At 35.8% G+C, this 23,560-nt stretch overlaps 1 protein-coding gene across 12 annotated transcripts in view; it reads right to left on the bottom strand.

Moving 5' to 3' along the window:
- Nucleotides 1-23,560, bottom strand: part of UNC80 (unc-80 homolog, NALCN channel complex subunit) — a 224,811-nt gene that overhangs the window by 147,107 nt on the left and 54,144 nt on the right. For 7 of the 12 annotated variants that reach the window (XM_037745098.1, XM_017546781.2, XM_017546788.2 and 4 more), the window contains exons 14-21: nucleotides 22,373-22,519; nucleotides 19,050-19,197; nucleotides 16,828-16,976; nucleotides 14,262-14,428; nucleotides 13,418-13,516; nucleotides 9,358-9,572; nucleotides 8,153-8,259; nucleotides 6,723-6,819 (exon numbers count right to left, since the gene is read on the bottom strand). In XM_037745098.1, coding sequence (XP_037601026.1) covers nucleotides 6,723-6,819; nucleotides 8,153-8,259; nucleotides 9,358-9,572; nucleotides 13,418-13,516; nucleotides 14,262-14,428; nucleotides 16,828-16,976; nucleotides 19,050-19,197; nucleotides 22,373-22,519 — 1,129 coding nt within the window. The remainder of the gene's footprint in view (nucleotides 1-6,722; nucleotides 6,820-8,152; nucleotides 8,260-9,357; nucleotides 9,573-13,417; nucleotides 13,517-14,261; nucleotides 14,429-16,827; nucleotides 16,977-19,049; nucleotides 19,198-22,372; nucleotides 22,520-23,560) is intronic. The other 5 variants (XM_017546783.2, XM_017546787.2, XM_037745097.1 and 2 more) reach the window with 2 other exon arrangements.

Here is a 23,560-nt window from a genome sequence, read left to right as displayed (position 1 = left end):
GCAGGTCTTCTCTTGAATACTAGTAAGAGCTTTTGGCGTATTTAAAATTATTCTTCCTATAATTAACAACTTCATTTTTATGGAAGTTGCAATCACTGTGCAATTTCAGACCTGTTACAACAAAGTGATACAACATTGGTACAGCATTGTGTATATTGTGGACAGCATGCTGTACAAATTGATACAGCACTGTGGTGAAAGCAAAAACCTTTTCTCAGTTACAATGCAAAGAATCACTGGCTATTGGAGTTCCAGAGCTAGGGTTACCACTCTAACAATCTGCATTCATAGTAGATAAAAGGAAGTGTTTACAGTTATGGGCCTGAGTTTACCATGGCAGTGTACCACACACAAGGATGTCATTCAACATATCCACTAATGGAAAAATGTGGGCACCTACTCTATTAGGAAACACATCCTTTGGAAGCAGTTTAATCCTGGGACACAGATTCATTTAGACTTTATTACCACCAGATAAAAAAATTACGGCAAGGCATAAAAATAATTATCAATTGTGGTCTACAACTTTCACAATGACTCAGAATCATATTGACATATGTGAGTATGAAACAACATGATCTCTGGGATTTGTTTTAAAATACATTTAAAAGAGCAAGAAATATAGATGAAGCAAATATGACAATTTCTAAATTACTTTTTGCAAGTGAGTGATGAATATTTGGGATCCATTGAACCATTCTCTTTACTTTTTGCTTATGTTCGAACATTTTCAGAAGCTTAAAAATGGCTCAGTAGATAATTAAAGTATCATTATTAAAATTTGCTATATTTTATTCTTTATGGATATGTTTCTTTTTCAGATACAAATATTCCATATTCAAAAATTCAAAATTCAATAACTTTAGTGCTTTTCTTTTCAGTTAGCATAGCATTTTTTAATAGTATGCAAAAGGAACTACCATGAGAAGAATTTGATGGTAGAAAAAATTCAAAAGACAAAATCTCAAATGATACAAAGAAGGAAAGCTACAGATGAGGAACATACAATTCCAGGAGAGCCTTGTTTTCAGGCAGCTCTCTTTCAAAATGCTACTCTATTTCCTCACTGGACATTACCAAAGCTACTAGAACAAGTAATCCTGTTTTTTTTTCTTTATAACTATGCATTACTTTATTATTTATATATAGCTCTTTAATAGTTTATCAAGAATACTTATATGTATATCAAAGGATTCTCATCTTTTAAAAAGTATAAACAGTCCCTTAAACTTTGAATTGAAAAGAGATCCCAAATAAAAAAAATTTTCTTTTTTGTGAATCCATTTGTTTTATTATTTGTTACTGTAATTAAGATTTAAAATACATTAGGTAGTAACTGTCTAAAATTTGTAATAGAATTAATACATAAGACTAGATAGATGATAAATGAAGTTACTCCTATATATTAAATTTATTCAGAACAGTTGCCATCATTTTAGTTAAGGAAGCATTAAGAATATGTATTTCGCAATTTTCTTCAATATTTATTTGACAAGATGACTAATTTCAAAAGAATTGCATTCAATATTACTAAAGGAAGTGCCATTTTGAGTGAAAGAATTTCAGACATAATGCAGTTAAGGAACGTAAGTAAAATCATGAAGTGAGAAGTCATCAAAAACTCACTGACAGCATGAACCTATATTTTTTGTTTCACAGAATAATATGTATTTATTATGGAAGAGGAGATCAGCAGAATCCTATAAGCATAGGACATAAGAATCATGTTACAAATAAAAGCTAATTATAATGAAAAATTTCCACTGTATTTATAGCATTAATAGATAAGAATATATTTTTGATATATTTTTGGTACTGTTTTTGAGCACTTAGTATGTGCCAAGTACTGTATGAAATATTTTATAATTAATTTTATTTTTTGCAATAGCCCTGTAAGTTTTTTAAACTGATTTTTAAAAGGAACATATTTTTGGTATGTATGGGTGTGTTGGCCGGGAGAGGGAAGTGGACAGAGACAGGGAGATAAAGAGAGGAGGAACAGGTGAAGGAGCAGGTTAAGTAGCCCCATCTGTTTATACCACCGAAAGTTATAAAGGCAAGATTTAAATACAGACCTACTGACCACAAGCCTGCACTCTTACCACTGTCACAGTGAAATCTCTAAAATACTAAATGTTGATATGGAAGGAAGTCAAACTTCATACTCTGCTGAAGGAAGTGATTATGTTAGAGAAACTTAATGTAAGAAACAATTCCACATTGTACATATTATATTTCTTGGATTTTCTCCTGCAGCTTTAATGATAAACTGATGATAAAATGTATCCTGTCAGCATTCCATATTGTACTACTAAAAGAAATATCAAAAAGTAATTTGGCTACAAAATGCAATCTTTTTTTTTAATCAATTTTTTATAGCAACACACTAGAATGTAAGGATGCCTCTTGGCCTCCTTAGCTATAATGATTACTTTTTCAGCCTCAGTATATTTTAGTTGCATATGTTTAATATTTATTTTTTATGTTAGATATATTGAGGTATAATTATAATTCTATTTACATAGAATACATTTTATAAGCTTTTAAATCCAAAAAGGGATATATAAAAATATCCTACTTGTTTTTTAATATTAGTTTTAATTGGCAAGTCATTATCATATACATTTATAGGTGCAAAGTTTCAGACATACAAAATCTAGTATTTCCTTAAGCAGTATTTCCTACTGTGTTGATGGCACAACTGAGTACATAGAAGATATGCCATAAATGTGTTGATTAGTTAAAAAAATTGTTTTAATTAATCAAACACCTTCCCTCAAATAGAAGACATGATTTTTAAAATGAAATAGTTTCAGTGAATATGAAAACACAGAAGAAAAAGATGGCTGACTTCTGAATGCAATTTCGATTCTATTTCATGTTCACCAGATACAGTTTTCATTTACTGAATAGCTTTTAAATTTTAAAGAAATTTTATTGGCATTTCATCTCAACTCAGTGATGTTCAAGTATTGCATTTAAACTGAGGGTAAGAAGGTTTGATGTTTGTTCTCTTTAACAACTTTAAAGAAAGAAACAAAGACATTCAGTAATTAAGATAATTTAGATTAGAAAAAAAAACACATCTATCACAGTTGAGTAAGAATCATTTATAAACATAGATTGCAAACGAAAGAAAGAAATAGAGAGAAAAAAAGGAAAGAAGGAAAGAGAGGAAGGAAGGAAAGAAGGGAAAGGGCAAGAAAGAAAGCAAGAGGAAGAAAGAAAAGAGAGAAGAAAAGAAAAGGAAGGAAAGAAGGAAAAGAGCAGGCTCAAAAATAGAATGATTCTTGCACAATTAAGGGCAGTAGTTGTTGCAAAATACAATGTGCTTAGATTAGCAGGTAATATTGTTTTGGTTCATTAAGAATAGCTGGAGATACTTATTTTCTGCAAGCAATTCCAAAGGAATCATCTCACAGAACACCTTTTATAATTTGTAACAAGCAAGAGAACTTAGGCAAAGAATAGTGATGTATAAGTTGCATTATCTTCCCAGCCCAAAGCACATAAAATATACCAGATATCAATCTCAAATATTATGACTTTGTTTTCTAGACATACAAAAAGAAACTGTATTTCAGGTATTGTTGACACAAACTCATTGTAGAATCTGGCTCTATGAATATTCCATATGAGATCTTTTCAATATGTGAATGGAAGACAAATTATGAAGTAATGGCTAAAATCTGTAGGAATCATGGTAAGAAAAACACAAAGTCCAGAATGAACTAACGTTTGTGAGAAATGCTAATGATAACATGTTTGGAACATGAATAAGAAGGAATGTAAGGGAATTAAAAGGAGTGTAAACAACTCAATTATGCTTTTATCTTTTCCACTAAGGAGAAAAATCTACAAATAGGGAAGTATAGTGCCCTGATCAATTATGTCAGCTACAATGTAATGCCATAGACTGGGTGACTTAAAACAACAAATATTTGTTTCTCACAGTTCTGAAGTCTGGAAGTCTGAGATCAGGGTGTCCGCATGGTCAAGTTCTTGGTGATGGCTCTACTCCTGATTATGTCCTCACGTGGCTTTTCCTTGGTGTATGCATGCAGAGAGACCTCATGTCTCCTCCTTTTTAATAATGGCATTGAAATCCCATCACAAGTGCCACCCTTATGACCTTATCTAAACCTAATCACCTCCCAAAGCCTCTACCTCTAAATACCATCACTTTGGGGATTACAGCTTCAAGACAAATTTCTAGAGGACACACACATTCAGTTCTCAGCATATAGAAAAGATTCACTTAAGAAGAAATATTCAGGTAGGCATGGTGACTCATGCCTATAATCCTAGCACTTTGGGAAGCCAGGTAGGAGGATCACTTGAGGCCAGGAGCTCAAGGCCAGCCTGGGCAACATAGCAAGACCCCCATCTCTACAAAAAAAAAATGTAAAATAAATTTAATGGGGTATGGTGGTGCATGTCTGTAGTCCTAGCTACTTGCAAGGCTGAGGTAGGAGGATCATTTGAGCCTGGGAGTTTGAGGCTGCAGTGAACTATAATTGTACCACTGTACTCTAGCATGGGTGACAGAGGAAGACCCTGTCTCAAAAAGAAAGAAAGAAGAAGAAAAAGAAAGAAGGGAAGAAAGGAAGGAAGGAAGGAAAAAAGGAAGAAGGAAGGAAAGATAGAGAAAGGAAGGAAGAAATTTTAAAAAAATAAGAAATATTCACAAAATGTGAGAATAACTGTACCACTGCATGCCAGCATGGGTGACAGAGGAAGACCCTGTCTCAAAAAGAAAGAGGAAAAAAGAAAGGAAGGAAGGAAGGAAGGAAAGGGAAGGAGGGAGGGAGGGAGGGAGGGAGGGAAAGAAAGAGAAAGAGAAAGGAAGGAATGAATTTTTAAAAAAGAAGAAATATTCACCAAATGTGAGAAACCCTGAATTTTTTTAGTTTAAGCCTCAGTTATACTTTAGTGCATAAAGAGAACTTAAAGATGTGATTGCAGCTTCAGTCAAATGATATCAAAATAGCATGACACATACCTGGAGAACATGCTTTAGTCCCACACTTCATTCTCAAAAAAACACAACAAAAATTTCTTTATAATACTGATGTCTGAACAAGAGACATATTGTCTCTAAAATATTGTGAGGAGTGGAAAGAGTGTAAAAGGACTGAAAGTGACAAATGCCCTGGTTGTTAGGAAGATTTCTTAAAACCACAGAGACTGATAAACTTGATGTTTGCCCTAGCCAAATTCTATAAGAGATAATTAAATAGATAGGAACATTTTCAAAAGAGAAGTAATCATAGGAATCACTGTAACTTCATTATGCTGAACTAAGCCACGTTCTTCCTTTTGACAGAGTTGTAAGGATATCATAGGAATGTTTTGGTAAATTCTGATGATGTTTTTGTAGTGATATGGAAAAGTCCTCTGGTCACTAGAAAATTAAGTGTATGGTTCACTAAAAATCTGTGCCCACAAATTATTAATCAAAGTCAAGTAGAAGTATTCTTAGAATTATATCTTTGCATTTGTCTGTTCAGTAATAATATGAACAACTTGGACAAGAACAGGGAAATGTGCATGTCTCTGCAGACAGATTTTTCCAGTACAAAGAAGAAAAGACAAAGTTCAACTTAGTTTCAGTTCTCTTTTCACTCCATTCATTCATTCATTTGCTTATTTACTTATATTTTAATCCCAAATACTTCAAAACTATGGGTTCTGTCTTTTAATTTCCTTCCTGGGCAAGTGACTTAACTACCTCCAAAGTTAATGAAATAATAAATTTTAATCATTTTTGAAATGAAAAACAAACAATGGCTATATCAAAGTATACCATGATATTCATTCATGTGACAAAAAGCTGGCAAAAATTAATCAATATAAACCAATTACGTGCTGTGAAAATGGAGAGTGTAATTTTAAATTGTGCTCATACACTTCCTGTAGTCCTCAAGCTTAATAGTTACACTATCCACTGTACTAATTAATTTTAAATATGGTATATTGCATTTTATCCTAAGTTCCACATTTTGTAAAAAAGCACATCATCTAAATAAAAATACATAATAACAAGGAATCAGAATGGTGGTGAATCTAGAGACACTCGCATGCAAGGAAAAGTGAAATGGAAGATGCTTAGCTAGCAGCGGTGAGATCAAAAGAGAGAACATGAAATGGATAACGTATGGAGTTTGCATGATGTGTGTGTGTGAGAGAGTGTATGTGATGTACATGTGTGTGCATCTTGGTACAGACATCATAACTAGGACAAATGAATCAAATTTATGGACGAGTATGTTTTCAGAATGTAAGGAAAATTTTTCTAATAATTAAGGCTGCCTTGCTCTGGAACAGGTTGCTTTGTAAAATTATAAACTCCCCCTCAGTGGAAGTGTACAGAGGGTGGCCAGCCACCTGTCAGGGATATAATGAGCAGAATTTGTAAGTAGTTAGGTGGGTGGATAAAAGGATTTCTGGAAGTTTTGTAAAGTTCTTAGATTTTATGACAGAACAGCAAAAGAGGCTGAATCTTACTCTGCAAACCCAGTGCCCATCAGAGAGTAGGGAACATAATAAGGCTTCCATAAATGTCTTTTGAATCAAATTGCAAACAGAGAAGCTATAGATAACAGTAAAAGACATGTATGAGAAAGAAATGAATGAAAATAGACTGCGGACCACTTAATCTAATCAAGTTTTTGTTCGTGTGATGAAAGTTAAATAGAATTCTTAGGATGCATGACATTTACCAAGACGCTTGAAGAAATTCTCCTCTTCATCTCTTCCATTTTCCATTCCACTTCCTGGTCCACCTTCAGAAAGCTTCACAGCACTGGTGAATTTGACCTGGAAAAAAAAAAAAAAGCAAATTAGAGAGATAACAAGATTCAAAGGTAAATCTTTGCAGTTAGATCAATCCTTGACTTGAAAATGAGGTGTTTACTTTGCTCTTTTGGCTTCCACATCTGGTTAGTTTAGTCATCAGTATAGCTCATTCCCATATGCCAAAAAGACATCACTGTAACTAAAAGGAGGAATCAGGTCCCAGATTAAAAGCTAAATAATCAAGTGCTATAAAAATAATTGAACTATTCTTAGAGTTTAAATCTGACAAACTCCAAACTGAAATTCATGAATAGCAAGACATAGTCATTGTTTACAAATACTATAATTGAGAGGCAGACCAAAGTGAAAAATAGCCAAGTAGAATACTTTAAATCTCTGTGAAATAATCAGTATATAATTCATTTATAGGGTGTACAATAATTAAAATGTATAATAACATGTTTCTCTGTCTAAGAATTAAAACATGTTCTTCATCTTGCTTTTAAGTCAACAGTACTAAAAATTTCCACACAGCAAGGGAGCTATGGGCCACACAAACTCAAATACTTGACTTATTATTTTTATTTTTATTTTTTAGCAAACAGAAGGTAGGGAAGGAATGATATATATATTTTCTAAATATCCTCTAGTCTTGCATATTATTTGTATAATTTCAAAATATCACTTTCAAAACAGACTAGATAAAAGAAAACTGTGTGATTCAAAAACAAAAGAATGTAAGCAAATAATTTGTTTACATATAAGGAAACATAACTCATATCATATGCTGAAAATTAGGATACAAATGACCAGGTCATGAAGCATCGACAGGGAAGGCTCTTGGAAGAAATCTTATGCTACTCCAATGCTTCACAGTATTATGAAGGGGCAGTGTTGTGAAAAAATTCATCTTGAGTTTCTTCTTTCCAATACAGATAATGGTTCAAATGGTGCCAAAAGTAGTGGGAAAAGGATGAATGATGTGTGTCTTAATATGTAAAAGGAATCATTTTTAAATTATTGGATCCTTGGATAGGAGTTTGGGATGTCAGTCATTTCATAGGTGCATTAAAAGTTAAAAATACCTGGGAAATAATGTCTATATACACCTCTATATCTGCATTATGATTTTATATATTTTTTTGGCCACACTTTTCCTTTTTCCTCTTCATGCTAGCCTACTACTTAAACACTTTAGTTTCCATTGATTATCTCAGTTTCCAAAGTTAGTTCATCTGGAGAGTTTCTTCAGCTTTTCCTTATTTGGCCCCTGCAGGTGTTTGGCATTTCTCAGCCTTCACATGTTTCTATCAGCGACCTCAACATTCCCTTACACAAGCTATGTCCTGTTTACCTTGGAGCTTTGCCTGATGAAAGAGAGTCGGTCCACAGAACTGATGTCCAGGAGGTCCTCCACACCATCTGCCAGGCCTGAGAGGGATGATCTTTTCAGCCAGTTCCCTATTTAATAGTTAAATCATTTAGATCAATGTAGCATTTTCTATCCAACGGATTAAACAGAAATGTCAACATAAGCCCAACAAGCAATTAAAGTTACATGGCTTGGTATAAATAGAAAAACGAATTGTTTTCAATGTACATGCTTTGAATCAAAATGTTCAGTGTTAGAACATAAAATTACATGAGCATGCGGGACAAGCACGAAAAATCTGGGTTGAGATGAAACCATCATCCATTCAGCTTCACATCTCCCATTAAAGCCTGTAAATTTTACCTTCTGAATAGTTCTCAAACGTGTTCACTTATCTCTGCCTACATGGTTACCATCCAGTTCAAGCTTCCATTTACTTATACCTAAACCTAAGAGTTAACTTTCCATCTGGTCTCCCTTATCTACTCATGCTCCCTCCAGTATGATTTCCATGCAGTGATGTTTTGGAAAAAGTTTACTTGCTTGAGTTACTCTCCTGTTCAACATCCCATCTTGGTTATCTAGGGATCTAGAATGAAGAGTCAACCTGACCTGGCCCCTATCATTCTACTATAGCCTTACAGCCACTCGTCCCCTTGTTTCAGTTCCTTTACTTCCCTCTAGCTTCCTAATATCTTTGCACGCAATGGCTACCTGGAGTGTTCTCCTTCCCTCTCCCAATTATCTTGCAGATCTTAGTGCCACTACCACTAGCAAGCTTTCCCTAATTTCTGCCTCCTCCCCCACATTCAGGTTAGTTCTCATTGTTGCATGCTTTCATAGCACTATGTATATTTCCTTCATAAAATTCATAGTTTGCAATTATACTTAGTTGCACGATTATTTGCTTTAATGACTGTGGTTCCTACTATACTGTAAGTTTAGCAAAATTGGGAGGCTGTGTGTATTTACTCACTAATTCTTGATGGCTAATGTAGTGATTGCACACATAAGAGGCAGGTAGTAAGGTATAGAAAAATACATGTGGAAAAAAATTTAATGAATGAATGAAGTCAGTCTAGGTCTTATGATTTGAATGTCTTCTTTTTCAGCCCTACTATGCATTACTGAGTTGATCTGAGGACATGGTTGGTAATAAGATAATCTATAAACAAATACAGACATACTTTTACCTATGGGGAGTTTAAGCTTCTTCCGGAGGGAAATTCTGCGTGATCGTGAGCGGGCGCGTCGGTCAGAGGTGGTCCCTGAGTGGGCAGTGGTGCATTCTGAAGTATCCTGCTCAGACTGGCTGCTGGTGTCACTTGCTGCACTCTGGGACTTGAACATCTTACGCCAGAAATCTTTCCTCCCCAGGTTGGCCCCTTGCATCTGCTCATCGCTGTAAGCAAGCAGAGGATAGGGTTAAACTTCTGACACTTGAGAAATTCTCCTAAATTTCTTTCAACTTCCTGCCAATGATATTTAGGCAAATCATGTAACATGATCTTTTGTGGGCTGAAATGTGGGAAGAGTGGGCATTGAAGTGGGAGGAAAGAGATCAAGGTTGATCTTCTGAGCTCTTCTTGAAAATAGTCATGTCTCAGCTATAATTTGAGGTGGTTGACTTTTCTCAACTTTAATAAAAAGAGCAAATATTATTGCAGGTGTTTATCTGCAGGTGTGAGTCATAATACCAGAAGCACTTACAATATCAGCAAATGTTTAACTTTTTATTAAAGGTCCCTGAGGCATGCGCAGTGCTGTTCCTCATTCCCCAACCATCATCCTAGTGTAGTATCACACTGTACCCAGGAAATGCATTATCCTACAACCAATAAGTCAAAGAAATGACTCAGTAGGACAAACAGGAACACCTGCATGTGGATTTTTGACTAGGCTATTCCACAGGAGGAAAAAGACAAGTGGCCAATAATATGCAGATTTTAATCTCACCAGAAATTTAAAAAAAAAAATAGGCAGCTGAAGTAAGATCTTTATTTTTCCTCAATAAATTAGCAATGATTAAGGGAGTTCACGGGGGTTCCGGAGCAGTGGGGTAGGAGGGTGGGGAGCAATGGTTACTATCATACTCCCAATGGGGAGATAAAATGATTTCAACTCTTGAAGGTAACTTGGCAATGTGTTATCCAAAGCTTATACCATCACCCTTGACAGAGATATTCAATTTCTAGAAAGTAATCTCATTGACATCATGGGACAACACACTAAGATGTAGGTACAACAAGGTCAAATACTCACTAAGTTATTATTGGTCAACTTTAAAAAAAAGGGAAAAGTCTAAATGTTCAACACCAGGGAAACAGTTGAATAGATGATGGGATCTCCATATGGTGACATACTCTGTAGTCATTATAGTTTTATTTTAGAGGACTATTATATGAAAAATGTTCACTATATACTGCAAAGTGAAAAGGCAGCAATGAAATGGTTTAAAAAGAACATCACCATGTTAACTGGGGAAAAAAGTAAACATGTGATCACGTTCACATGTGGCCATGTGTCTGAGTGTGGTTTTGTGTGCACACATACTCAAAAACACCCCCAATACAATACACCAAAAGTTTACAGATATTATCTCTAGTTGGTGGTATTTCTATTTTTAAACTGCTTTCCCTTTATGTTTTTCTGTATTTTCTACATTTCTCAGCTTGAGCAACATATATTACTGTAGTACTTTGGACAGGAAAAGGTATAGAAAATACTCTAGCAATATTTAATAAAACTTATTTATGGGGTTTTAGGTAATGATTTGCTTACAAGCTATGGAGCTGAGTCAACCCAAAATTTGACAGAACTGTGTAAAACAATTATTTTCTGCAGATATTTATATGGATATTCAAAATTTCTTAAAATCTCATCAGAGTACTAAATATTTAAAAATTCTTTTTTTAAAAATAGGGCATTCTGTTCATCAAATATAGTATGAATTTTAAATCTGTTTTCTAAAGTTTGATTTCTCAGTTACTTTTGATCAAATGACCACAGGGTATGAAGCATTTCTCACTTTGGCAAAGGCATGGCATAATGATAAGCGTACGACTATGTGGTTTGGCTGGAATAACATTCATGGAGGCTATAATTTCAGTTTCTTCAATAAAATGTTATATAGGCTTTGTCCAATGGTGTGTATCAATACTGAGTTTCAGAGAAATGAGTGAATAAAACTGCTTTAATATGACTCAAGGAATGTGACTATTATTTAAGAAGGAAGAAGACACAAGGCCAGAAGGAGAGGAAAGGAAAGAGAAAGAGAAGCTAGAGGAGGAACCAGTGTTATCTGAAGTAACAACTCATCTTTCTCCAGTGCTAAAGTAGGGGACATCTGACATGCTTACCTTCAGGGCCCATTAGGATCATGAAAAAGTTCCATGTTTGACATTTTATGACATCCTCTCAGTGGAAATATTTATGTAGAGGCATATTAAAACATGTATCTTTACATAAGAAGAATGAACAGATGTGCTAAATGCTAAGAAATTAGATAGTGTTTACAGAACACTGAACAAAGAGAATATTTTGGAATCTAGAAAACTTAATCACCTAGAAATACACAGCCGATTTACTGATTGATTGATTTATTGACTGAGATGGACTCTCCCTCTGTCGCCGGGCTGGAGTGCAGTGGCGTGATCTCTGCCCATTGCAACCTCTGCCTCCTGGATTCAAGCAATTCTCCTGCCTCAGCCTCCTGAGCAGCTGGGACTGCAGGTGCGTGCCACCACACCTAGCTAATTTTTGTATTTTTAGTGGGAGATGGGGTTTCACCATGTTGGCCAGGATGGTCTCAATTTCTGACCTCATGATTTGCCCACTTCGGCCTCCTAAAGCTGGGATTATAGGTGTGGGCCACTGCACCCAGCCAGTTTTATTTTTTAAATCCGATTTGCCCATTTGATCATTCTCATTGATCAGATTAGCTCAATAGTTGCTGGTGTTCATTGAAAAGAAAAATCATCTCTTCTTTTTGGGCAGACTTTTCGTGTATAAAGCCTTTTAACTAGTTTTGTGGCTATTCAGCCACCGAACTTTGTCTTTTACATTGATTTTTTTTTTTTTTTTGTAGACCTTATGTTTAAATTTTTACCATGTCTTTAAAGAGAAAACTAAAATCAATTTTAAGAAAGAAAGCTAAAGAAAACAAAAACTTAATAATGAATAATAAATAAAATCTGACAATTTTATCCTTTCATTGATTGATTGAATCATTCATTCATGAAATATAGATTAAGTGCTTATTATGAGCAAGCCCAGTCACCATACTGGGGGTATAGCCATATGCAAAAACTCACGTGAATCCATGAATTGATCTACTTGAAACTAAATAAACGCAAAATTTTATTTATCACAAATTTGTGTTTACTATAAAATCTCTTAAGATTTTGAAGTGCTACAAGAACTGTGTGGGCTTTGTTTTCTTTGAATATTTTGTTCACTTGCTATGGATTATCAAGGTCCTATCTGATTGCTATTTGCTTCTCACTTTGACTGAAGAAAGGATACTGTAATACTTAGAATATTCTGCATAATTCCTAGAAGAAAAATCACTTAATACTGAGTAAGGTTTTGGGAAGCAGAATGGTATACCTAAAATGAAGCACATGTTTTCACTCCACTTGTGGATTAATAGTTCTCAAAAGGAGAAAAAATACAAATAAAGCTTACATAGAACTAGGCTGTACACTTAGTGTCAATGGTAACTCTTCTATTTTATGGGGGCACTAATTTAAAGATATTTTTGATTTTTCCATTATAAAAAGTGTAGATTAACTGATGTCAGAGGACGTTGGAATGGATCTAAGGAGAGGACCAAGGTACAATGGGTACATACAGTATATATTTCAACTAACGGTGAGCACTGGAGAAATTTTTGTTACTTCTTTTTGCAAAAGATTTATTAAGTATATTGACAGCCATTCATACATTTAAGTTTTTAAAAAATTATAAGTGATTTTAAGCAAGAAACTGGATGACACCCCCAGACCACCTGGTATATATGCCATTTGGAGATGGGAAATGTAGTAGGGAGGCTTCTTATAGGCCCAGGCTGGTTATTTGTGATTTGGCCTGGAGAGGTTAGTGGCATTGGGAATGAAATGTAAAGGGTAGAAACAATGCAAGTTCAAAGGAGATGAAAAACAAACAAAGAGCAGTTTGGAAAATAGAAATTCTTCCAGTGTGAAGTGCATAGCCTTCTGCATTGGAGACAAAACCAGTGCTACTTACTGCTCTGGAGTCTGTGAGGGGCGACCGGACATGAAGCTGCGACATTCCTCAGGTGCAGAGGATACCTGGCCTTTATCCACAACACTTCCTGCCTCTGACCTATGCAAATGGTGCATTCCAACAATTACAACAGAGCAGGATACCAACTCCTAATACTTCATATACTTCATAAAATAAAACACTCTGTTGTAGACAACTTTGCAGCTTGTGAACTTTATGTCACCAGGAGTCTATGTTGTATGGAATTTATACCACACCATTAACTCATGACTTAGCTGCCTTTTTGCTTCACAATAGCATCATTATTGCAAACAGAGTCATTAACTGCAAGCAGGATTTTAAGTTTAGGAGTTTCTTTTAATTTTTAAGTGGCATTTAAAATATAATAGACATAAAATAATTATATGTTTACTAGAAGGAAAAACAACAGGGTATTAACCATTTGTCTTTTGCCACATTTAGAATAGATTTTACTGAACAGGCTCATATGGTATCAGTAATTGCTTTTCCTTTCTGAATAAAAGTGTAAATCATGTACAGAAGAGACTAAAACAGGTAGCATTTTACTGTTTAATTAAGAGCTATGAGGTGAAGTTTAAGTATATGAAAGTTCAAGAACAAGTAAGCATTAATTCATATTAGAGGCGGCATTTATTTGACAGTAAATTAATTCATTTTCTAAGCTGCAGCTAGACCATACCAGTGAAACCATTTACACAAGATAGTTTTACCAGTCTTACACGGAAGTTTCACCACATCAAGAAGCGCACAAACAGTACAACAGCAGATTTTATTCTACTGACATAAGGCAAACATTAATATTCAGAGAGTTCAAGCTTCCAACCTTTTACTGCCTGCAGGCTTAGATTCCTGTTCATTCTCCTCCGCCTTTTTCCCTGGTGCTAACTTCTCGGCACTGTCAAGCAAAGCACTAAGGGCTACTCTCCTGAAGACATTCCCGTGAGCCTCCTTGATAAACTGGACCAGCTGACGGATGTCACAATACAGCCCCTGTTTGGAGGCAAGAAGGAAGTTGGGGAAAGAAAGATAGCTGTGCGATTAAATCATTTCTCCAGGTAGAGAGGAAGAAAGTAATTCCTTAGGCTTAGATGAGCACTGGAATCATAAGACAAGACAGTTTACTACTGATGAAACTGGTGGCATATTCCCTCTATAATGTTCCTATAGAACATTACCAAGACCTTTGTTGGTTATCCTTGGTATGAAAAAGGATGGTTGCCACGTTTCATTCAGAAAGTTGGCTGCATGATTAGAAAGACATTAATTTACACTTTAAACCCTTGGATTCCCAAGCTTTAATTTTCTCTTTTAATTGTAACTTCTGAAGAGATGCCTGAAAAGAAAAAGGTAATCAAAAATTTGTTTACACTAGAGATTTCAGTCCCTGTTCAGCTTCTTCAAATTTTCTGCATCATTATGTCAAAATATGCTAAGTCCTCTAGACACTTCTATTGAAGCCAGATTATTCAAAGGATGATGCATTTTGTTGGACAGATTTGGTAGATTACATATATGTTTTAGCACATTTGAACATGAACTTGACTACAAACTCAAGGTGATATAGGGCTATTAAAACCAATATATTGGTAAATCAATATTTAAAATATATATGCAGGACTTTTTCTTGAGAAATTAAGCTTTGCATCAGAATTTCCCCTCTCTCGCTGCTCAAGAAGGTATTTAACTGTATTTCTTGCCTTAGGTTCATGAAAAGGAAGAATGCAGAAGCCTAAAGAACACTTACCTTGGTAGTTTTGGTTTTCAAAACCTAAGACCACTGGGACAATTACACCCATAAGTTTTAGGAAAGTAGAAGTTAGGACCTTTGGGGAAAACATGGATGGAGAACTCTTTGGGTTCTGTGGGCAACAGGGCACTGTGCCCCTCACTCTGCTCTGCAGCAGCTCCTCTAGGAATGGGGCAAGACTCCAAAAAAAAAAAAAAAAGATTCCAAACTCACCAAAGGGTGCATAGCCCTAAGCACATAGCAAAGAGTGCTATGTGAAATCAGAGGTGTAGGCTAATAATTGAGACCTCTGGAACCTCCCAACGCTCTAGATGCTACCTAAGACTGGTGTCTTTATACCACACTGTGAAGTGGAGAACCCCAAGAATGACTAAAGTTTGATGTTCCACTGTTCTTACGGAATGGGAGTTCAAAATCAAACAAGATTATTTCTTTTTTAAAAAATCAAGAAATATAGTATTTTTCTATACATGAGTCTATTAAAAAAGATTTATAAGCAGTCATGTATATTAAAATCAACCTGTTAAATTACTTTTGCCATGGCCAAATTGCATGCATGGATGGTACCTGTGTTACACTCAAGCTCCAAGAACCTTGTTGGGTTGGCTTTGATTGTCAGCAAAGTTCAATTCCTTTAGTTTGGGGTTTTATTCTGTTTATCTCAAGTTGAGTGAATTGTTTCAATAGTTATAATAGCTTAAATAATTCCCTTGATTTGGGTACATTAGATGATAGGGTCCACATGTGCAAATGGGCTGATTTCTGCATAAGGGTCATAATATCTAACAGACTGGTAGCATAGAGAAATGCTACTTTGCCTCCCAAAGATACTTGAATTCATCTATTCGTGTCAAATTTTTTTCAGCCTTAATCTACAAACCACAATCTCCTTGGTGTCAATTAAGCACTAGCCTTTAAAAACTTTTTTTTTATTTCTACAGGTTTTGGGGAACAGATGGTATTTGGTTACATGAGTAAGTTATTTAGTGGTGATTTGTGAGCTTTTGGTGCACCCATCCTCCAAGCAGTATAAACTGAACCAGATTTGTAGTCTTTTATCTCTCAACTCCTTTCCACCCTTCCTCTGAGTCCCCAAAGTCTATTGTGTCATTCTTATTCCTTTAGCACTAGCCTTTTATAACCTGGTTTTTCCCTATCCTATTGTGACTTTAGTGGTTTAATCAACAGTCTTTCAAGACAAGTAGCTAAAAGATTACAGACAGTGGCTAATAAAAGAAAACAAAACCAACTTCAGCAACATATTTGCATTAATTTTTAAAGTAAATATGGGTTCAAATAATGCTTAGAATAACATTATTTAGTATTTTATGAGCCAACAAACTGTGCTCTAGAACCTTCTTTTTGAAGGGCTCAATGTACTTTACAATTATTTCACTGAACACTCCATAACCTTTGAGATGGGAGAGGAAGATAGGTGAATTTGCACAATGAGTAACAAGGAAAGGAAAAGTGTTGTTAAGTCTCCTTTGTGACTTACTGGTGACACCGGGGAAAATAGATATTTTAACTTTAAAATGTAGACTTTTAGATTTCAACTTCTCTTCCTCATGGCCACGACAATGAGAACTTTTCTCAGGGCAGAGACTGAGCCCTCCTGTGGGAAGAGAGGAGAGCTTCTCACCAGATTCTCAGGGCTGTGCAATTCATGTGTGGTTGAAGCGCAGCGTGTGATGAGGGATTTAAACATGGCACTGACGATAATGCCTTCCACATTTTGGGCTGTGGATTTGTTGTCCACTGTGGTGAAGTTATTTCCAAACCCAGCCTTGTCTGGAATGCAAAGGCACAAATTAAAGACAATGTTTCCTTTAAGCTACACAATGGGTAGAAGTAAGGCAGTACTTGGCACCCAGGAATTAGTGAAGTGCTACATGAAATACAGAAACAAGGAATTAAAGATGCCCCTGGTTTAATAATACTATGCAGACTTGGAAATAAATGAATCATAGTCTCCTTCAGAGTCTTTACTATGAAACAACCAATTGCATTTGCAGAACGGCTTGGTTGATAAATCTTAGCAAAGGAAAGGAAACCAACTCTTATCTTTAGGGAAGAGTTTTAGGCTTAGTGTAGTTTTTAAATAGGTGATCATTTTTTTAAAAGTTTCCTAAATGACCCTTCAATGGAGAGTTCATTTGCAAGCTTTTTGGTGGTAAGAAATGCTACTTTCTCAATGGAAATTGTTCAGTCTGCCTGAAGTGGAATTAGATGGGGTCAACCAGGTGACCTGGGAAGGGAGACGGAAGAGTCAGGTGGGAGCCCTGCAGGGAAGCTCACACAGGCCCTGGGGAAGACAGAGTCCTGCCAAGAACTGCAGAGTTCTTCCAGAAACGTCTTGGGCAGATGGAGAGGGGAAGCCTCCCACGTCCCTCAGAGCCACATCCTTCTTGTTCACCCATATGTGAAATGCCAGTGAATGGAAGCCTTCAGTCCCATGCTACTTTACACCAGTTTTTCACAGAAAACTGGATCTTTCATAGGCGACAGACACATAGGTATCCTGTGCCCGTGCCATAGGATTTCTCATGGCCTGTGAATCACCTGTGAAATGTGACGAAGGGCATGGGAAGCTCCAAGACTGACCAGATGGGGACTTATGTCTGCCTGGCTGATTCACTGTGATCCACTCCCGAATAGCAAGCAATGCAGAGGGGATTTATCACTTTAAAGTAATACACTTTATTACAAAACTCTCGCTCTCTGTGCCAATCGATAGGGGATGATCTCTAGATTTTCCATTGCTGAAAGAAAATATTTTAGTCTATGCTTATGGTTTCTATCTCAAATGGTTTATAAAAAAGAAAAATAATAATTTGTAATCAAGAATTTCTCTTGCATTGTCTCAACTACAATCCTAATTCATTGTTTTTTTAACGTATAATGTGTTTGGTTTAAAACAACTCTGCTAACAGATTGAGAGGTTCTATAGAGGAGCAATATTTTATTTTAATGTGAAACCAAACAATATTCCTGGGTTACAACCAAGAAAACTGCTTCTAAATCCAGCAAATATACTTTCATTATAAACTAATCGACTACTATCATACATGTATTATATAAACAATAAAAGCCTATACTACAAAGCTATCCTTCTCAGGCTCAAATTAAAATGTGTATTTTATTCAACTCAGGCATCACGCATTATTTTCATTGCATTGCTGCATTTGCATTCACATTGTACTGGTGGTCTTTGGTTTACTATAAACGCAATTGACACTTATTGGTCTCCCCCTATAACTTAAATCTTCATAGTAGAGTTTTCTGAAAGCCATGAACTTATAAAATAGCTTGTAGATTTATCTCTGGATCCATTTGCCTGTTTTTTTAAAAATTAAGTATCTGTGTGTGTCAAAATTGTGTTACTGTTTACTACAAAATTATAAGGTTTTTTTCTTCCATTTTACTTTGTGAAAAAATTGTCAAGCACAGTACAACTATGATACCTGTACATTATAGATACTCATTTCATAGCTGTTGAACTAACGAATCTGATCACTGCCTCAGATGTCATACAACAGAACATTATATGAGAGAGAGGAATCCCATGAGTGGTAGTATAAAAATTGAGGGGTTAGGTGAGAATGCCACAAGCTTTACCAAACTCATTTATTGTGGTAAGTTGTCCTCAGAAAGTCTCCAAAATGTGTCCTCAGAGATAATGTGCAAGCTTTTCTTGTTTATACTTTATACACACACATGCAAACACACACACACACACACATACACGGACACATATGTATCTTTCCTCTAAATTCTACCTCCACAAATTTAGTGTTCCCCTGAAACACTACCTGCTTCACCTTACAACGACTTCTCCTAGATCTCGGGTACAGCTTTACTTACTGTCAGTGACTGGCTCCATACAAAATCCTAGCAAAGCATGCAAGAAGTCCACTACATTATTGAGAGAGTCCTTGTTCACATAGTCCCTCATGGTTTGTCGGAACTGCATCTTATCTAGCTTGTATAGCTTAGTGAGGCAGTTCTGGGCCTGCAATGAAGGAAGAAAAGTGAAAAAGTCACAAGTACCAGCTTAAGCTACGGACACTGGTAGTCTGAGACAGAAGCCTTCAGAAGGCAAGGGTTTCCAACCATCCCCAGTGGTCAGTGCCAGGCAACCCTGCTAGCCCCTCTTATCTGAGTAAGATGTGAGCAGAGACAGACTGAGAAGTCTGAGGATGTTTACAATAAGAACAACTGCTCCACAGGAAAAACCCCAAAACTCAAAGCTAAGGTCTAATGCTGGTCCCAGAAAGAGTTCAGTATTTTCACCAAGGTCGAGATTTTAAGATCTTAATGAAAAAACCTCAAAGTTTGAAATTTAGATAGGTGATAGAATTGATGATCTATTTTAGAAAACCTCAAAGGCTGTGGGCAATGGGAAGATACGTGCCACACTACATCTGAATAAAAGAGATAAAAGAATGTCTATACAATGAAATGAAATGGGACAATGACCAAAGTCTCTGGGTTGAGGGGAAAAGGGATAAGGATCAAGAAAGAAGGGGTGGCTGAATGAGGGCCATTTCAATTATGGATGGAGAACTTTGGGACAACCAGGCACAGGCATTGAAGTCAGATTAGGGAAGGCAATTCCTAAGAATTGGGATTTTATTGGTGCCCTTCAATGTGGCCTAGAAGAAAACTTAGTTATGTCACCGTTTTGACAAATCAAGGCCCAGGAAAAAATTCTTGGAGATTTTGAGAGAGAGAGAGAAAAAAGAACGTAGAAGACTGAAACTTGGAATTAGCAGTAGGCTTCTTGGTATAACCTTGTTATCATCTCTCCATCTGTTTTGCAAAGTCAGATGGATTGATATGTTTTTCATTTTTCCTTTACTATGTCCTAGATTTGAAATTAGGTATTTTTATTCCCAGGGAGTTTACAAGTTTCCCTATTGAACAAACTCATTTTTTTTCTTGAAAAATAAATGCTGCTAGCTATGAAATGAGGTTTGCAAAGCACTTAGGCAAAATATATTTTGCATGAAGAAGTATTTGTCATTCCATAAAGAATTTGTGAAGATGTTTATTGTAGCATTCTTAAAACACTTTAAAACCCTCAGTTGGCAGGCTTTGAAGTACAAATTATTCTGTTTTCTATAAAATATGCCAAAAAAGGCATAATTTCAAATCTTGTCTTTAGAGGATATTAAAATGTCTGTATGGTCTGTATAAGTTCAGTGGGAAGTTAAAGCAAGCATAAGAATATCAAACTTTAAATACTAATTCTGAATGAATATCTTGAACTTCTTCAAAAGATATAAAACATTTAAGAAATTAATTCCTTTTCAATAATTGGGGACTACCAGCTAATGATTAGATTAATACTCTAACATACATTGAGGCATTATATGATAAAATTGCTGGACACTTTGATGAATATCGTTAGAGTAGCCTTCTGTTTCTTGGAAGAAAAAAAGCTAGGGAGAGGACCTTGTCTGGCAAAGATGAGAAATATTCTTAGCATCTTAAAAGTTAAGTCGTTTCTGAAAGGCCAATGGTAGAGAAATCTGGAAATGTTTAGCTTCTGGAATTGAACATTTCCCAGGGAAAATTTCCCAAATTTATATCTCTTGGACAATGTGTTTGCTGAGTATGAATAAGCAAATAAGCAAATATAATATCAATAATGAGCATTGAACAAACAAGATAATAGAGGAATTGTTTCATAAGTCAAATTGATTAGACAGGTAGAACACTGGCTGGATGCCCTCATAGAAAGTGTTCAGGTGGAAAGTATGATGAACTAAGTGACAGCAACAGCTCCTCAAATAGCTTCTGATCCAACTCACCCTGCTTTCTGTGAATCCAGAAAGACAAACTGTGGTTATCAGAGCCAGTTTATACTTCTAATTAAAGCATGACATAAAGCATGTTATGTTTCACTGTTTCATGTCATGAAATTGGTCTTCTGCATGGGGAGTGATGTGGTTTATTTGTCTTTGAAGGTATTTATTCATACTGTAATAGAATTTAAAATCAAAGATAAAAAAATCACATACACATGTGCAAAGATGGGGGCAATGCCAGCTTTCTATAGCCTTATTAATTATTATTTTCAATTTTTGGCCTCAAAATCTAGATCTTGGTCAAAATTTTCAAGTTTCAAAATTTAGAAGCTAATAAGTGTAAATATAACCCCCACATACACATAATAAATTAAAATAATACAACATCATAGAATATAAAAGAGCAAAACAGAAAAGGATAGATAGATGGATAAATGAGAGATGATACATTAAGCAAGAAACCCAGCATGCTAATACTGTGTGAACATTTCATGACAAAACCTAATATCAAGGAAAAAGGGGTTGGCATTGGATTTTGACATGATCCTAAAACTCTGCCAAGATACGCCAAAGTATTTTTTAGGACTCAAATTTTCATCAAACTCTTATTTTTAAGAGCATATTTTCTTATGATTTCAATTCAAATATACATATGAAGCAACTCTCCCAGCTCAGACCGTGAAAGTAGGTTATTGTTCAAATTGAAAAGGAAAATTAATAGTCAGCAGAGGGGAGAAAAAAAAAAAAAGCTGGAAGACCATTTCCATGACAGCATTACATTTGGCAAGCCCAAGGGCGGAGTTTCAAGTTTCACACAGTTGACAGGGACATGAGCTCAAATATTCAGAAGACAAGGTTCATTCTCAAATAAAGCAGCCATATAACAACTGGCTACTTTTACAGTCCTGTTTTGTCCCAATAAGGGCCATTTTCCACATCTTTGGAAGGACAATATACCAGGTCCTAAAACTTTGACCCCTTTCTCCAATATGCAATATGCTTCTACGGTACCCAGGCAGATGATTAAAAAGTCATTTGTTACAGGCCATCAAAAGCTTGCTAAATGTATTCATCTGTGCAAAAGTTCTTTCAAGCTGCACTTCACATATTCCAATTATGTATCCTTTCATGAATTAGGAGTTGGTCTGCCCTAGGCAGGAGGCAGAAATGTTTTCCCAATTAAACTTTCCTAAGCCTGGGTTTTAGATGTCTTGAGATATCTCATAAGAAGCTCCTCATGCCAAAACAGCATGAATTACTCCTACAAAATACAATATTTTTCAGGGAACACTGACCCTCATTGTCAAAGGACTTATTCTTAAACGGAAGGAAAGGAAGAGGGAGAGGAAATGGAATCTACTTTAATTCTCTTACATTCTCTCGGAATACCTGGTGTCTCAGACGATCTCCAGAGAGCCCTCGGTGTCCTTCTCCGCAACCATAGGCACATCCCAAAGACTTCACTATTTTGATGAGCATTGTTAGAGCAAGCCTATGGTTGCTTACAGGTGTACTTTCATCCTGGTATCCATGAATAAGAAAGAAAGAGAAGGCTGTTTACTTTGTCACTGAGGTCCTTTTGCTATGATTCTATTGTATTATTAAATGAAGTGTATATGCTTTACAGTGAGCATCTGCAATTTGGAAAACAGAATTGTAATGGGCTCAACAAACATACTCAGTTTTCTAAAATTTTGTATATGATTTAAAAAAAAACTATGTATTTTGAACACTCTCTGTTGCTACAGAATATAAGTATAGGCCTCTTTGTTAGAAGACATGCTTTTATATCTTGACTGCTGTCAGAAAATCACTTAAAGAGAGTCAGTGGAGACTATCAGTGATGAAAGCAAGTAAGTTTTATTAGAAACTACCCTCATCAGTAGGCTTCTGATACTACCACTAGGCCAGGATCACTGCTAAGTTTCTGGAACTGATCAAAGTCTGGAACTTTGAAATCTCATGGCAACTTCTGCCATTTTTGAGGGCTTTTTTCTAATCATATGCTTTCACTGTATTATAATACACATGCACAAGCAAAGTGAGAATATACAGAACTTTATAAACACTTCCAGCTTGATTCTTCTCTTGAGGCTAAATAGGAAGACCCCCTGAGAGGAATCATGAGAATTCATATCACCTTCTCTTTTGCCCCATTTAATCTTTGTTGTTAGTGGAGAACATGGCTTCCAAAAAAGAGACTTCCTTGAGTTATTTCCAAAGAAGCATAAGGAAGCAGTTGCTAAGGAATGATGCAGAGCGCAGTGTGGAAGAGCCACTTTGTTTGGGAAGCTGCAACCTGTCTCAGTCCTTCTCCCACATCCTATTGTCAGCACATACACCATAAACCTGGGATTCCAGTGCCTGGTCCTTAACTGCATATGATGTTAGATAAGTTAACTAATCTCTTTGTATTTTTGTTTCCTTATCTGTGAATTTAGGATTCTAATAGCTGCCCTTATGACTTCATAGGTTTACTATGCAGAGCAAATTAAACAATGTATGAGAATTGTTCTGCAAATTGTATGGGACTTTTCCATAGCCACATGATTGGGTTGACAC

Source organism: Cebus imitator, unplaced genomic scaffold, assembly GCF_001604975.1.
Source record: "Cebus imitator isolate Cc_AM_T3 unplaced genomic scaffold, Cebus_imitator-1.0 Scaffold191, whole genome shotgun sequence".
Classification (NCBI taxonomy): domain Eukaryota; kingdom Metazoa; phylum Chordata; class Mammalia; order Primates; family Cebidae; genus Cebus; species Cebus imitator.
The sequence above is the reverse complement of the archived record's forward strand: the minus strand, read 5'-3'. Positions and strand labels throughout refer to the sequence as shown.